General features: G+C 45.6%; 1 protein-coding gene across 1 annotated transcript in view; it reads right to left on the bottom strand.

Annotated features, from left to right (window-relative positions):
- Iqck (IQ motif containing K) overlaps positions 1 to 13338 on the bottom strand; it is a 116421-nt gene that overhangs the window by 60407 nt on the left and 42676 nt on the right. Inside the window, exons 5-6 of the mRNA XM_021166501.2 lie at positions 11256 to 11308; positions 11052 to 11129 (exon numbers count right to left, since the gene is read on the bottom strand). Coding sequence (XP_021022160.1) covers positions 11052 to 11129; positions 11256 to 11308 — 131 coding nt within the window. The remainder of the gene's footprint in view (positions 1 to 11051; positions 11130 to 11255; positions 11309 to 13338) is intronic.

Below are 13338 nucleotides of genomic sequence, written 5' to 3'. Positions count from 1 at the left end.
CCATCTCTCCAGCCCCCTCATAGTCTTGATTAGGAATGACAGCCACTGAAAGGACTGGATCTCCTATAATCCCTGAAGACCCAGTATGCTGCGACAGGAGGAATTTCACTAAAGATCCAGGCAGAATCCTAAGTGTGGCCTTCCAGTACATTTAGAATTCCTCATTAGTGGGCTGTGTTTGGCTTTTGCCCCCTCAGTCAACAAGCAGTGATTCCTCATCAGCTGAGTCACTGCCCTGGTTAGACACACAGTTGGGCTGCTCAGTCAACCTCATCCCTGATGCTGGGAGCCCAGAAAGCAGCCTACTGAACAGCTCCTTCAAGACCAAGACTGAGAGAGTTGATTTTTTTTTTCGTAAAATACACCCAATTGTGATGTTATTTAGCTAATTTGTAACTAACTATATGATTTTTCTAATGTGACTTAGGGAGACTTAACTGACCACCCATTCATACTTCTAAGGGTGGGCTCAGGTCAGGGTGTGTGGGAGGTCAGGTCAGGGTGTGTGGGAGGGTATCAGGCTCATCCCTTCCAACCCCCTCTAAGCTATCAGAAGAGTGCTGACGTCACTAAGGATGGAACCTCCAGCCTTATGCTTGTTAAAGATGTTCTCCCAATGAACTGCACTCCAGCCGGATCTTCACTTTTCTATTTAAAATGCCTTGGACCCCTTTCTACCTGTCAACTTCTATTCTTACCCAGAATATTATTTTTAAAAACATAGATTCATTATAAAGGATTACAGTGGGCCACTTATATTAGAATAAAGGTACGAAAATATTAGAAAGAAAAGCTGATGCTACTGTAATACATGTGCTTTTAAATGAGGTGCATGTAGTTAGAACTACCTTGGTTGGTCAGCTACTGCCACTTAAAGGAGCCACAGTGCAAAGGGTGCTTCAGCATTATTACACATCTGTCACATGACAGGAAGCCCTCCGCGCTGCCACTGTGACCAAGTCCACCATAAGCACTACAGACCCCGCCAGAGCCACTGCCAGACTCATAATTAGACAGAGATTAGAGAAAGCTAACCTCTCACTTCTCCATTCTAGGTCCCTGAATTATGGACAAGTTGAGGCAAGAGCTGGGGCAAGAGAGGAAAGGTAAGTTTTATATCCACTAAGAGACTGGAGACTTAGAATGTCAAATTAAACAGGATGAAGCCCAGGAGAGAAGCGAGACCATTTAATAAACAGAATGAGGTCTGGGGAGATGGCTCAGTAGGTAAACCACTTGCCATTCATCCAGAAAGACTTTACACTGTGCCCATGTAAATCTGAGCACAGTGGCATACAATGTAATTCCAGTGTTCTATGGTAAGATGGGAAAAGACGAGAATCCCTGGAAACACTCAGGCCAGCTGGCCTGGCATACATGGTAGCAACCAACCAAGAGATCTTGTCCTCAACTAAGGTGGAAAATGAGGACCAGTAACATAGTTGTCTTTTGACCTCTGCACTATAGCACACATGTACCCACACAAACACACACACACACACACACACACACATATATATACACACACCATACATACATAGCATCACACGCACACAATTTCAAAGCCAGAATGCAGTAAGTCTCAGAATTTGACTAAAAGTACTAAAGGGGTCTTCCCAGATGGAAGAGGGATTCGGTAATATCAGCCTGTCACATGACTTATCCTAGAGACAGTAGGCCAGTAGGAGCATCAGCAGACCAAAGAAAGAATCCCATTAGTCAAGCTGGATGAACGCATTGGTTTAGTAGGGTTATTTACAGGAGCGTGGGTGACTGGAAGGCAGCTACACCGACAGAAGGTCCCGCCCCAGCCTGGGTGACTCATGAAAGGCTGCACTGATGAAGCAGCCCATTGTTTTAACCTCACATGTAACACTGGGGAGGGTATCTCAGAACTTCATGAGCCCTGCTAGTTTCCACCTCCACAAGGGGACGTCAATAGCTCTGCTCCCAAGAGTCCCCAATGGTTTCCCATGGAATGTTCCAGCTGCTGACTTAAGTCAGCAATAGTTATATCAAGCCCAGAGAGGTGTTTGCACACCAAGGCCTCCATGTAGCTATCACCTCCACTAACACATTTACTTTCTCATCTGTCATCAGTTGCCTGTGGTGAGCAGATGTTTGCTCACATTGCCCCAGGGATGAGTATCACAAAATAGTGTCACAATAATCATGATGGACTGTATCCCTCCAGAAAATTATCAACTTTTTTGCTTTTGTCAGGAGATTTTATCACATAAACAAGAAACTAAGGCACATGCCATGTACGTACGTGTGTGGTCTATTTATGTGTATTTAGACCCAGATTCCACATATAAGAGAGGTCATGTAATAGTCTGTCTTTGAGATGAGTGGTTTTGCTCAGCTACACATTCCTCTATGAAACCCTGCTTAAGGACAGGCTGAAAGCAACAGGCCAAATGTTCACGAACTGGAAGGTATAGTGTGAACCAAAGTGAAGCTTCTCCCTTTAGAAGCCTCTAACAGTCCTTACAGTCCTGGAAAGCTTACCAACACTGTGCCCTTGAGATCTCTACATCAAAGCCAGGCAGTGGTGGCACTCTCCTTTAATCACAGTACCTGGGAGGCAGGGGCAGGTGGATCTCTGTGAGTTCAAGACCAGCCTGGTCTACTGATGGAGTTCCAGGACAGCCAGGCTACACAGAGAAACCTGTCTCGTAAAACAACACCACCAAAAGAGATCTCTACATTGAATCCCCAGACCCTGGAATGTAATTCCTCTCATAGCACAAGGAACTGCAGATGCAGAGCTCAAGACCTTGATGCGGGAGATGATCCCAACTACCCAAAAGGCCCAATGCTACAGCCACTTAGGAGAAGGAAGGAAGGTGAGGTCCTGGGAGAAGTAAGAGATGCAAGCAAAGGATTGACCTGCAGAGGCTGGGACATCAGGACAAGATTCTTCCCTTAGCTCCTAGAAGGCACTGAACTGATGTGGCAACTGGGTCCTCCAAATTCATAAAAGAGATGTGTATGATTTTAAGCTACTGCGTTTATAGTAACTCTGAAGCAGCCAGCGGCAATCAATACATCATTCATCCGGTAAATGGTGGTGACATGGAGCCCAGATGTGTCTGCCATGCTGGCTCATGCTGACAAGATCCTCAAGCAACAGGAAGAAGGAGGGGAAATGGTGCCATGTGTCCTAGAAAAGCGGCCACCTGTGCATCCAACTGCCAGTGACAGGAGTCCACGCTGAGGACTTACACAAATCAATGGGGCCCAAACCCCTGAAGCCGCTTCACTTTCTGCCTCCCTCAGAAAACAAATGAAACAGCAAGGAGCGAAGATGGCAGACTGTCCCCTGAGACTTCGGCCTTGGTGATGACAGAGACAGAAATATATTCTCTGTAAGACAAAATTAATTGAAAGGCTTTTTTTTTCCTAACAAGAGGACATGACCACAAAATTTCTGCGCAGCCAGCATGCATTATGAACACCAGAAGCAAGTGTGCGAGCTTCCTGGGCCACCTTGAAAGCTCCAGTGCTCCTGGTCCCTCTGTCAACTCCACTGCAGAGACGGTCGTGCCGCTGGGACTTGTCCTCAGATGCCACAGAGACAATTCTGTTTTCACCTCAGTTTGTGGTCATAAGATACCTTTAATCATCAAAGTATGATGGGGTTTCTTCTTTTTTATTTATTTTGTCCAAAGATAGAATTTGGCTGAAAAACACACTTTACCCAAAGCAACCTTTTCTTTTTTAACACAACAGTGGCTTCACTGAAGGCATCAGTTTTAATGATGTCTTTCACGAGCCTTCTCCCCTGAGACATGAGACCAGAAGGGCAGCGGACCCTTTTGTTCCTAGCTCAATTTGCTATTTCTTTTTTCCTAATGACACTGATTGAATCTCAGGGCTAAAGAAAAAAATCGTAATGTTTCCTATTCTGATAATTGTTTTGCCTCTGATTGCCTGGTTGAATTAGGGCTTTATGCTATATGCTTGAAGAGGAGGGTGCTGGGTTCTGATAAGGGTAAGGCCAGCAGAAGATACACCCACTGAGAGGCAGGGAAGAGGCCCCTCTCACACTCCAGTCCACAGTGGACCTCAGTGCTGTTCCCCAGTGTCACCCTTTTCCTGGAGAGGATCTGGGCATCCCTGCATGGCTTTTGGCTCCTCCCCGGAAGCTGGGGTCACTCCTTACACTGAGGATGGACTTGGCCTTGTGACTTGCATTAGCAAGGAGGGTGTGATCAGTAGTGTTTGTCACTGCATGGCTCAGCCATTGTTTCCTTCCTCTGTGAGGCTCCTTCCCCCGAGGTCCTAAGATGAAATGAAATTTAGAACAGAGCCCACATGGCAAGCATCCAGCATGAAAGAGTGAACAGTAAACCTGTGGTGTACAACACCGAAATGGGGGGCTATTTGTTACTGTGGCAGCACCTAGAGAAAGCTGACTACCACAGAGTACTGCTGGATCTGTGGCAATACCATGAAAGAGAACATATCAATCAAGGTGCTTTCATCTACAAGTACCAGAAATTGAACTTAAAATGGCTGAAGGGAAAAAGGGTGTGGAAAGAAAGGGTGCTCATTTAACTTCAAAAGAAAGCATTGGCTTTCCACATAGCCAGATAATAAGCAAGCATGTCAGTCAGTCAGTCAGTCAGTCAGTCAGTACTCAGACTCTTGCCAGCTCTCAGGCCTGCTTTCTATCAGACACAATTTTATTATCTTATTGCTTTTAGCAACTCAAGAATTGTCACTCAAGAGACCCATACCTAGGCCTAGGGCTGTAGCTCATTGGCAGAGCGCTTATCTAGCATGCCTAAGGCCCTGGGTTTGATCTCCAGAGCTACAAAAACAAAGCAAAGATCTAACTCTAGTGGAAAGAAAAGTCTCTCCTGATGAAAAGTCTTGAGATTATGTCAGACTGAACGGCTTAGGTAGCAAGCATAGTAGGCAGGGATTCCAGCTGTCAGACAGCCCAGCCCCATCCTCAGAAGAGCGAACGCTAGCTCACTAGTGAGAAATATGGGAAGTTAAGTGCCCAGAAGCAAGAAAATCAAAGCAGAGAAGCCTTGTGTTTTAATATAATTTATGTTGTATTATAACTACAGAAAAATCATAATCATCCACTAGAAGTGAGAAAACAGCAAAAAGAAAAGACATAAATAGCCCTTTGTTTTGCAGCCTTCTTTTGAGACCTGCTATGTAGATATGGAGTAACCAAGGAGTCTGCATTTCTCACCCTCCTGCCTCCACCTCTGGAGTACTGAGATGTTAGCCATGCACATCACACCCTGTCTATGCAGTGCTGGGGACTGGATCTATAAGTGCATCCTTCATGCATACTAGGCAAGCACTCTACCAACTGAGCTCAGCCTCATGCCTGCTCTGCATTCTTAAAGTAACTCTTCGCTTGGAGAAAAATCAACGTCACCCATGTTTAAGTGAAGCGTCATTTTTCTGAAAGAATCCTTAGGTCTTGTGATGGTTTGTATATGTTTGACCCAGAGAGTGGCACTATTTGGAGGAGTGGCCTTTTTTGGAGTGTGTGTGGCCTTGCTGGAGTAGGTGTGTCACTCTGGGCATGAGCTTTAAGACCCTACTCCTAGCTGCCTGGAAGTCAGTCTTCCACGAGCAGCCCTCAGAAAAAGATGTAGAACTCTCAGTTCCTGCTGCATCATGACTGCCTGAATGCTCCAATGCTTCTGCCTTGATAACAGACGGAACCTCTGAACCTATAAGCCAGCCCCAATTTATTGTTGTCCTTATAAGAGTTGCCTTGGTCATGGTATCTGGTAACGGCAGTAAAACCCTAACTAAGACAGGTCTTGAGTGATTTAATCCCACACCAGTCCTTAACATGGAACGTTTCCTTTCCCTGCATCATCAACCTCATAAAGACACACATTTTATGCATGATAAACACTCTACTTTCAAGTTTATGTGCAGAAGATCATTTTTAAAGACTGTCAATATATTAGACTATACAAAAATGTAGTTATATAAAAAACAAAGAGAGGCAGGGGAAAGGTAGCTATGGAGGACTAGACAGAATACAGAGTCCGCTAAACTGAGGATGGGGAGAGAGGATGACAGGAGAACCTGGTGGGAGAGGGATCACTTGCAGGACAGTCACTAGGAAGCCACCCGTGACAACCACTTCCAACTCAGCTGTAATCTCACATGACAGTGGCACTGAGCTGTAGGCGGCTAGACCTTGACATTAAAATAAGATCCAGACTCACAAAGTCGCTGGCTCCCTTCCAGGCTGGTAGACAGGCTTACAGCAGGCAGTAAGTGTCAGCAGACATAGTTAGCATTGCATCTCTCACAGGTTGTTTACTAAAGGTGAGCCAGGAAAGGAAACTCTCATTTACTCAAAATACCCACTTCAAATCCCTTAAATTACCCAAATGCATGTATCCCATCCGCACGAGGTCCGTTTTCTTCCCATCTCACTAGTTACCATTAAGGTCAGTTGGCGGGTGAGGCAGTGCAGTGTGAATGTGCTCTTGATGGGACTGACTGGAGGTGGGCTGCCTGCGTTCAAGTCCCACCTCTGCTGCTGACTTAGCACCCTGAGCAAAACTTAATCACCTTGTGTTTCAGTTCCTTCTTAGAAATGTGGCTGTGGCCAGAACAGCCAATGTGCCCCAGGACCCATGAGTCTATCTCACAGCACAGGCCACAGCAACCTTCCTTGCAGGAGGCTGGGGCCGGGCTCTGTGAGGAGGGTGGAAAAGGTTAAGAACCTTTTAGGCAGAGAAGGCTAAGAACGGGACGGGGAACAATTCCATTCTGCACTGCCTGTTATTCTGATCTTGCCATTGTCTATAAGAGGATGGCTGGCTGGCAGCAGGCCGTATGCGTGGGGAAGAAGTCCAGTGACCACCATAATTCCCCAAGACTCAATTCCTTTATTTTCAACTTCCCAGTTTTAGCATCTATATGCAAGAGCTGTGGAAAGGTTAGAGGGGATCGCGCATATTCAAGAAAGCATCCGGCAGAGTGGCTCCTTGGTCAGACTTGTGATGATCACCCAGATGCAGGGTGATGTCTATCTAACAAAGAATTCACACCTGACTGTACCCTAAGACTACTCGGGAATCTAGACTGCCATGCGCCTTTCATTTCAGTACTCAGAAAGCTGAGGCAGGAGAACTGAAAGTTTGAGGCCAGCCTAGGCTACATAATAAGAGTCTGTCTAAATAGAAACCACAATAAACTGAACATACAGAATGCTTTTTAAAACAAAAATGAAAATAAAATAATGTTCAGGACATCCTGGAAATTTGGATTTAACGGGTCTTGAGGGAAAGTTCTACAGATGGTTTAATTTTTTTTTTTCTTGTTTTTTGAGACAAGGTCTCAGTATATAGCCTTGGCTGTCCTGGATCTTGCTATCTAGACCAGTCTGGCCTCAAACTCACAGAGGCCCAATGCTTCCTAAGTGCTGGAATTAAAGCCACACACCACTCTGCCTGGTTTGTACAAGATTTTATATTTTTGGTTGTGAGCCCAGCCTCTACTGGCTGAGCCATCTCTCCAGCCCTGGTTTGCAGATGATTTTAAAATGAAACCCAGGGAGAAAACCACAGGATTAGATTAGAGGGTCTCAACTGAGACATTCATCTGTCTGCAGATGTTCTGAAATATTTAAACTATATGGGTTGGGGGTGTCTAGTAGGGAAAGGGCAACAATACTGCCAACATCACAACGCACAGCATAGCTCCCCACACCGCTGAGGATCAAAAACCTGGGCTAGAGGTTGTTCCCCAGTTCCCGTCCTCATGTTCCTGCTTGCTTCTCTGGCTCTTCCTGCTCCAAGGTACCCTGGAAGAACGCAGCGCCTAAGTTCTCAAATCTAAGTCTGGACCCAACCCAGCTGGCTCCAGGCCCAGGAAGGGTCTCCTGCCTAGCAGCTTCCCTTTAGCGCTTTGTTAACACTCGAATTACAACGCTCACTACACAAACTACAGCTGCTTGTAAACGTGCCTCCTGCTCTAGCGCTTCAAGCCCTCATTTGTTCATTTCCGGTTTCCTCAGCACCAAGCCCTCCGTGCCATGGCAGGTAGAAGCTCCACAGATATTTGCTACATGGTGTGAACTAGATTTCATTTTTATTGCATTCCTGGGCATCTCCTGGAAAGATAATGGAATACAAATGCCAGCAGAAGCCAGAGCTCTGTGTCTCCAACTGCAGCGATGGCTGTCGCTTCTCCTGAGGCCACCTGAAGATTCCATGGCAGTGAGTGACTAGAGGTTTACAAGGATGCTCAAGGAGCAAAGGTCTTGTATCTTGTTTTTCAGGTTCTTCATATGTGTATGGCTGATTTGCTGCATGTAAGTTAGTGTACCCAGTGCCTTCAGAGGTCAGAGTAAGCACTGGGTACCCTTGGAACTAGAGGTACAGATGTTTTTGGACCATCATGGGGGTACTTGGAATGGCAGCGGAGTCCTCTGCAAGTGCTCTTAGTCACTGAGCTATCTCTCAGCACCCACCTCCATCTCTTTTAGACAGCGTCTCAGCATGTGGTCCAGGATGGCCTGGGACTCAGTGTAGACTAGGCTGGCCTCAAATTCCTGAAGGGTTGTCAGCTTCTGCCTCCCATGTGCTAGATCAAAGGCATGAGTCACCATGCCCAATAAGGTCTCTGATCTTTAAGACATTTTCATTAATGCCTGGCATGGTGGCTTACGCCTTTAATCCCAGCACTTGGGAGGCAGAGGCAGGAGGATTTCTGAGTTGGAGGCCAGCCTAGTCTACAAAGTGAGTTCCAGGACAGCCAGGGCTATACAGAGAAACCCTGTCTCGGAAAAAAAAAAAAAAAGACATTTTCATTAGCACAGGAAAATGGTTCATTTTCAAAGTACAGAAGCAACAGAGGAAAGAAAACCCCATTATGGAAAAAACACAAGCCATTCGGTGATTAACAGACCTCATACTTCTCAGTGATTAGATCAAGCAGAGGACTGTGTGTGTGTGTGCCTGTCTGTGTGCGTCTGTATGTGTGTACATGCACATGTGTGTGTTTCTGTGTGTGGTGTATTTGTGCATGTGTGTAGTGTGTGTGTCTATGTATGTGATGTGTGTGTTTCCGTGTGTAGTATGTAGTGTGCATCTGTCTGTGTGTGTGTGTGTATGTTTGTATGTGTAAATGAAATCCAGAGTTTAGTAAGTGCTCTACCACTGAGCAACAGTCAATAGTTTTAAATATAAATAAAAAACAAGGATTTTCCAATATGGCACTCATTTCTATGTATAATCTTAATTATTTTACTTTATTATTCATTTCTATTCATTATTACTATGGTATTATGTATGTATGTATGTATGTATGTATGTATGTATGTATTTCTAGGTTTTCATGTATGTATGTTTGCATTTTGGGGTTTTTTGAAACAGGAGCTCTCTATGTCTTGGCTGTCCTAGAACTCACTAAGTAGACCAGGCTGTCTATCCAGCTGCATCTGTCTCCTGTGTGCTGGGATTAAAGGTGTGCTGGCACCTCAGATTTTTTTTTTTCAAAAGACAGGATTTTCTGTAGCCAGGCTAGCCTCAAACTTGGTAGGTAACTGAGCATGACCTTCAACTCCTGGCCTATCTGCCAGTACAGGGCAGGAACTACAAGCACAAATCACCTGCCCTGATTTGTAATTTCAGGGTTTTTTTTTATTACCAGTTTCTGCCCCTAAAATGGATAAAGTCAAAGGCCTAGCTATTCAACTTGATATTCTCAAAGAGCAGACTTATGCAAAAGCTGTGATACTAGGGTTAATAGTCTAATCTAAGGTCTCGGACCTTTTCAAATATGACTTGGGTCTAGGAGATGGCTCAGTGAGCACTTTGCTGCCTGTGGAGGAATGCAGAACCCTGAGGAGTACCCTTGGCACCTTCATAAAATGCATGGTGGAGCTCATCTGTAACCTTAGCACTGAGGAAGCTGAGGGAAGCTGAACCCAAAAGCTCAGTGGTCAGCCAGTCTTAGCTAATCAGTGATGTAAAGGTTCAGTGAGAGGCCCTGTCTTAAAAACGAAGGTGAGGGGCCATAAAGGATGACACGTGACATCAGTGCCTGGCCTCCACAGGCATGATCACACATGAATTGTGACAGTTATAGAAGATGAGGGATATGACCTAAACACTGACAAGAAGGTGTAGGGGTAAAAGTGCCTGAAACCAAGTCTGGCCATGTGAGTTTGATCCCTGGCATCCACTGGGTGGAAGGAGAGAACTTACTTGCTTGAGGGGAAGAGAGCTAGATTCTGATGGTCAGAGAGTTTTCACTGGGTAGTGTGGTATTTTAAATGGAGAAGTGTTGAGCCCAGCTGAGAAGCAACAGAAAAGTTCCACCATATTCCTTGAGACACGATGACCCCTCAGACAGAGGAGGCCACTAAGAACAGAAGAGGCCCCAAGCTTGAGTGTGAGACCTATGGGAGCTAAGGCTGTCTAGTATATGCAAGGACACTCCAGCAGAGAGATAGACAGGAACAGAGAGAGGGAAAACGACTGGAAAGAAAAATTATTCAGGTCAAGAACTTCGTTTCTGTGTTATTTTTGAAGTGTTTCTAGGGTAGAACCATGTGAAGAGAGGGAACTTAGTCTGTGCTACAAATAACCAGAGACGAGAGCCCCAAGCATGGACTGATCTGGAGTCCAGGTGCAGTGCATGAGTGAGCTCCCTTCTACCACAGCAAGCCAGTGTGAACCCAGCCTTGAGATTGGGACTGGGCAGGAGAGATGGCTCAGTGACTAAAGCCATGCAAGCATGACGATCACAGGTGGGCTCCCCAGAAGCCACACAGATGCTGGGAGAGAGGTGGTTGCCTGTGATCCCAGAGTGCAGAGGGCAGAGACAGAGGACCCCCCAGAACAAGCCAGCTACCCAGACTAACCAGGGCAGCACACTGTGCATTCAATTTCCAGGCCCTGCTTCAATGAACAAGGAAAACTCCCGACCTCAGCCTCAGCCTTTACGTGTGGGCCTGCACATGTGCAAACGTGTGTAGACACATGCATACACACCAAACACACATGCACAAAAAACATTAAGAATCAACCTTTCGCACTTACTGGTCCTTGAGCCATTCTTCCACAAATGGAATGGAGAAGAATTCTGTGAATGACTCCCCTGCCCTCTTCGGATTCTGGCTGGTCACACAATCATGTTGATTGACAAGAAAAAGAACAAGAATTAAGCCAGTTGTTGTTCTTCTATTGCAAGTTAATACAATCAAATCCCCGTGTCGCTGAATATTCATGACAGGAACAGCTTACTTGTACAGCCACTCAGTCAGGAAATCGCAGGCAATGAATTTGGTTCTCTTCCTCTAAAAAAAGAAGAGAAAATTAAATTATATTCTTACTTTATCTACATGTCTTGTAGCCCAAAGAGAGAGAGAGAGAGAGAGTAATTGGTTAGACTCAGATAAAATATGCATGGGTCCATTAAAAGTTTATAAGTATGTCAATAAACAATATGTGGACGGTATAAAGCATCCTGAAAGTATTTCTCTAGTCAACTTTGGAAAAGCATTTTCTGTAGGGACTAAAAAAATGCAGTGAGTGCACCTAGCAGGTGTTTATTACATTTCCTTGTTCTGTGCCTTATGAGGCTGACTTTGAAAAAAAGACTTGGTTTTATATGCATAAGTATTTTACCTGCATGCATATATGTATGTACGTTCATATGTGCACATCACTGGTGTCATCAGAGGTCAGAGAAGATGCTAGATTCCTGGAATTACAAATGTTTGTGAACCATGTGGTCACTGGATCCTGGCCCTCTGCAAGAGAACAAGGCTCTTAACCACTGAGCCATCACTCCAGCCCTAAAGAGGCTGATTTTATGGTTCGCAACAGCTAGGAACTGGTGGGAAGGATTCTATTGTCTAGACCACGACTTGATTTGAGTTATGTGTAACTTATAGAAAGGACAAGTAGGATATGTTGTGGGAGATGGACCCTGAGATGGTTTCTATCATTGTAAAAACATCGTAGACAAGGGCAGTGTCCACAGCATTAGGTTATGTGACCCCATTCTGTGTGGTGAGCTATTAGGCCATTGGCTGAAGCATAGACACAGGGCACAGTGGCTACTGACTGAAGCATGGACACAGGGCACTCTGGCTACTGACTAAAGCCCTGGGCACAGAGCACTCAAGCTACTGACTGAAACTTGGAACTCATGGCTGCATTATGTTTGCTGACTCCCTAAGCCACAGCTGGACTTGAGATCTAGGTGTTACTTTCAAAGATGGAAGGAAACACAGAAGAAAAAATGCATAGCACCTAATGGCAGAAGCCACACACTCAGGCTATTGGTTCTGCTAGCAGTATCTAGTTCCCCTACTGCACCCCATCTCCTAACAGACACCCCACATAGCTACCAATTAAGCCAAAAAGTATTTCCTGAGCTTCTGATTAGTGAGGGACAACTATGGGGGTTCAGTTCTGCCTTATGAGACAGAAATGGACATGTATGTCTATGCATACTCTGCTGTCCTGTGATGTTCCCCTCGACTTCCAGTCTGGAACACAGCTGTGAGCCTGGAGGTGGAGCAATCCCTTCAAGCCCTGAGACCAAAACCCACATACTCAGTATATTGCAACCCCAGCCTTAAGAAGTGGGTAAGGGTGGGCTGGAAAGATAGTTCAGAGGTTACAAGAACTGACTGCTCTTCCAGAGGTCCTGAGTTCAAATCCCAGCAAGATCATGGTGGCTCACAACCATCTCTAATGGAGTCTGATGCCCTCTTCTGGTGTGTCTGAAGATAGCAACAAATGTACTTACATAAAACAAGTAAGTCTTAAAAAGGGGGGAGGGAGATAGGAGATGAAGAGTTTGAAGCCACCTTTAGCTACAAAGTGAGTTTGAGGCCAACTGGACAATAGGAAAACCTTCCTCAAACAAACAAGCAAACCAAACAAAAGCCACACTCTACAGATGGTGGAGCAAGAGCTGGGAGAATCTGGGTCCTGGCTAACTGCCTTAAGCCACTGGGCCAGCTTGGGCCTTTATCCTTATCAAGATATGTAAGGCAAAATAAATTCCACTGAATTGACTGCCTCTCTTCTTATCATTACATTCAGCCAAATATAGGCCCTAGCCAGGAAGTCCCAGGGGAAAACATTCTAGGGTACTGGGTCAAGCTGTGCTGAGAAGGTGGAGCTGCAAGCACCCTGTGTCCTGTTTCTACCTGAAGCCCCTTTCTGTGACCTAAACAGAACCACTGGCTCCTGTCAGAGAACTGGTAAGGGATCTGAGAGATGGAGGCTTCCTTTCTGGCTCTCTCCCCCTCTCCCTCCCTCCCTCCCTCCCTCCCTCTCTCTCTCTCTCTCTCTCTCTCTCTCTCTCTCT

This window comes from Mus caroli, chromosome 7 (genome assembly GCF_900094665.2).
Source record: "Mus caroli chromosome 7, CAROLI_EIJ_v1.1, whole genome shotgun sequence".
Classification (NCBI taxonomy): Eukaryota; Metazoa; Chordata; class Mammalia; order Rodentia; family Muridae; genus Mus; species Mus caroli.
Note: the sequence above shows the minus strand (reverse complement) of the source record. Positions and strands in the feature narration are given on the sequence as shown.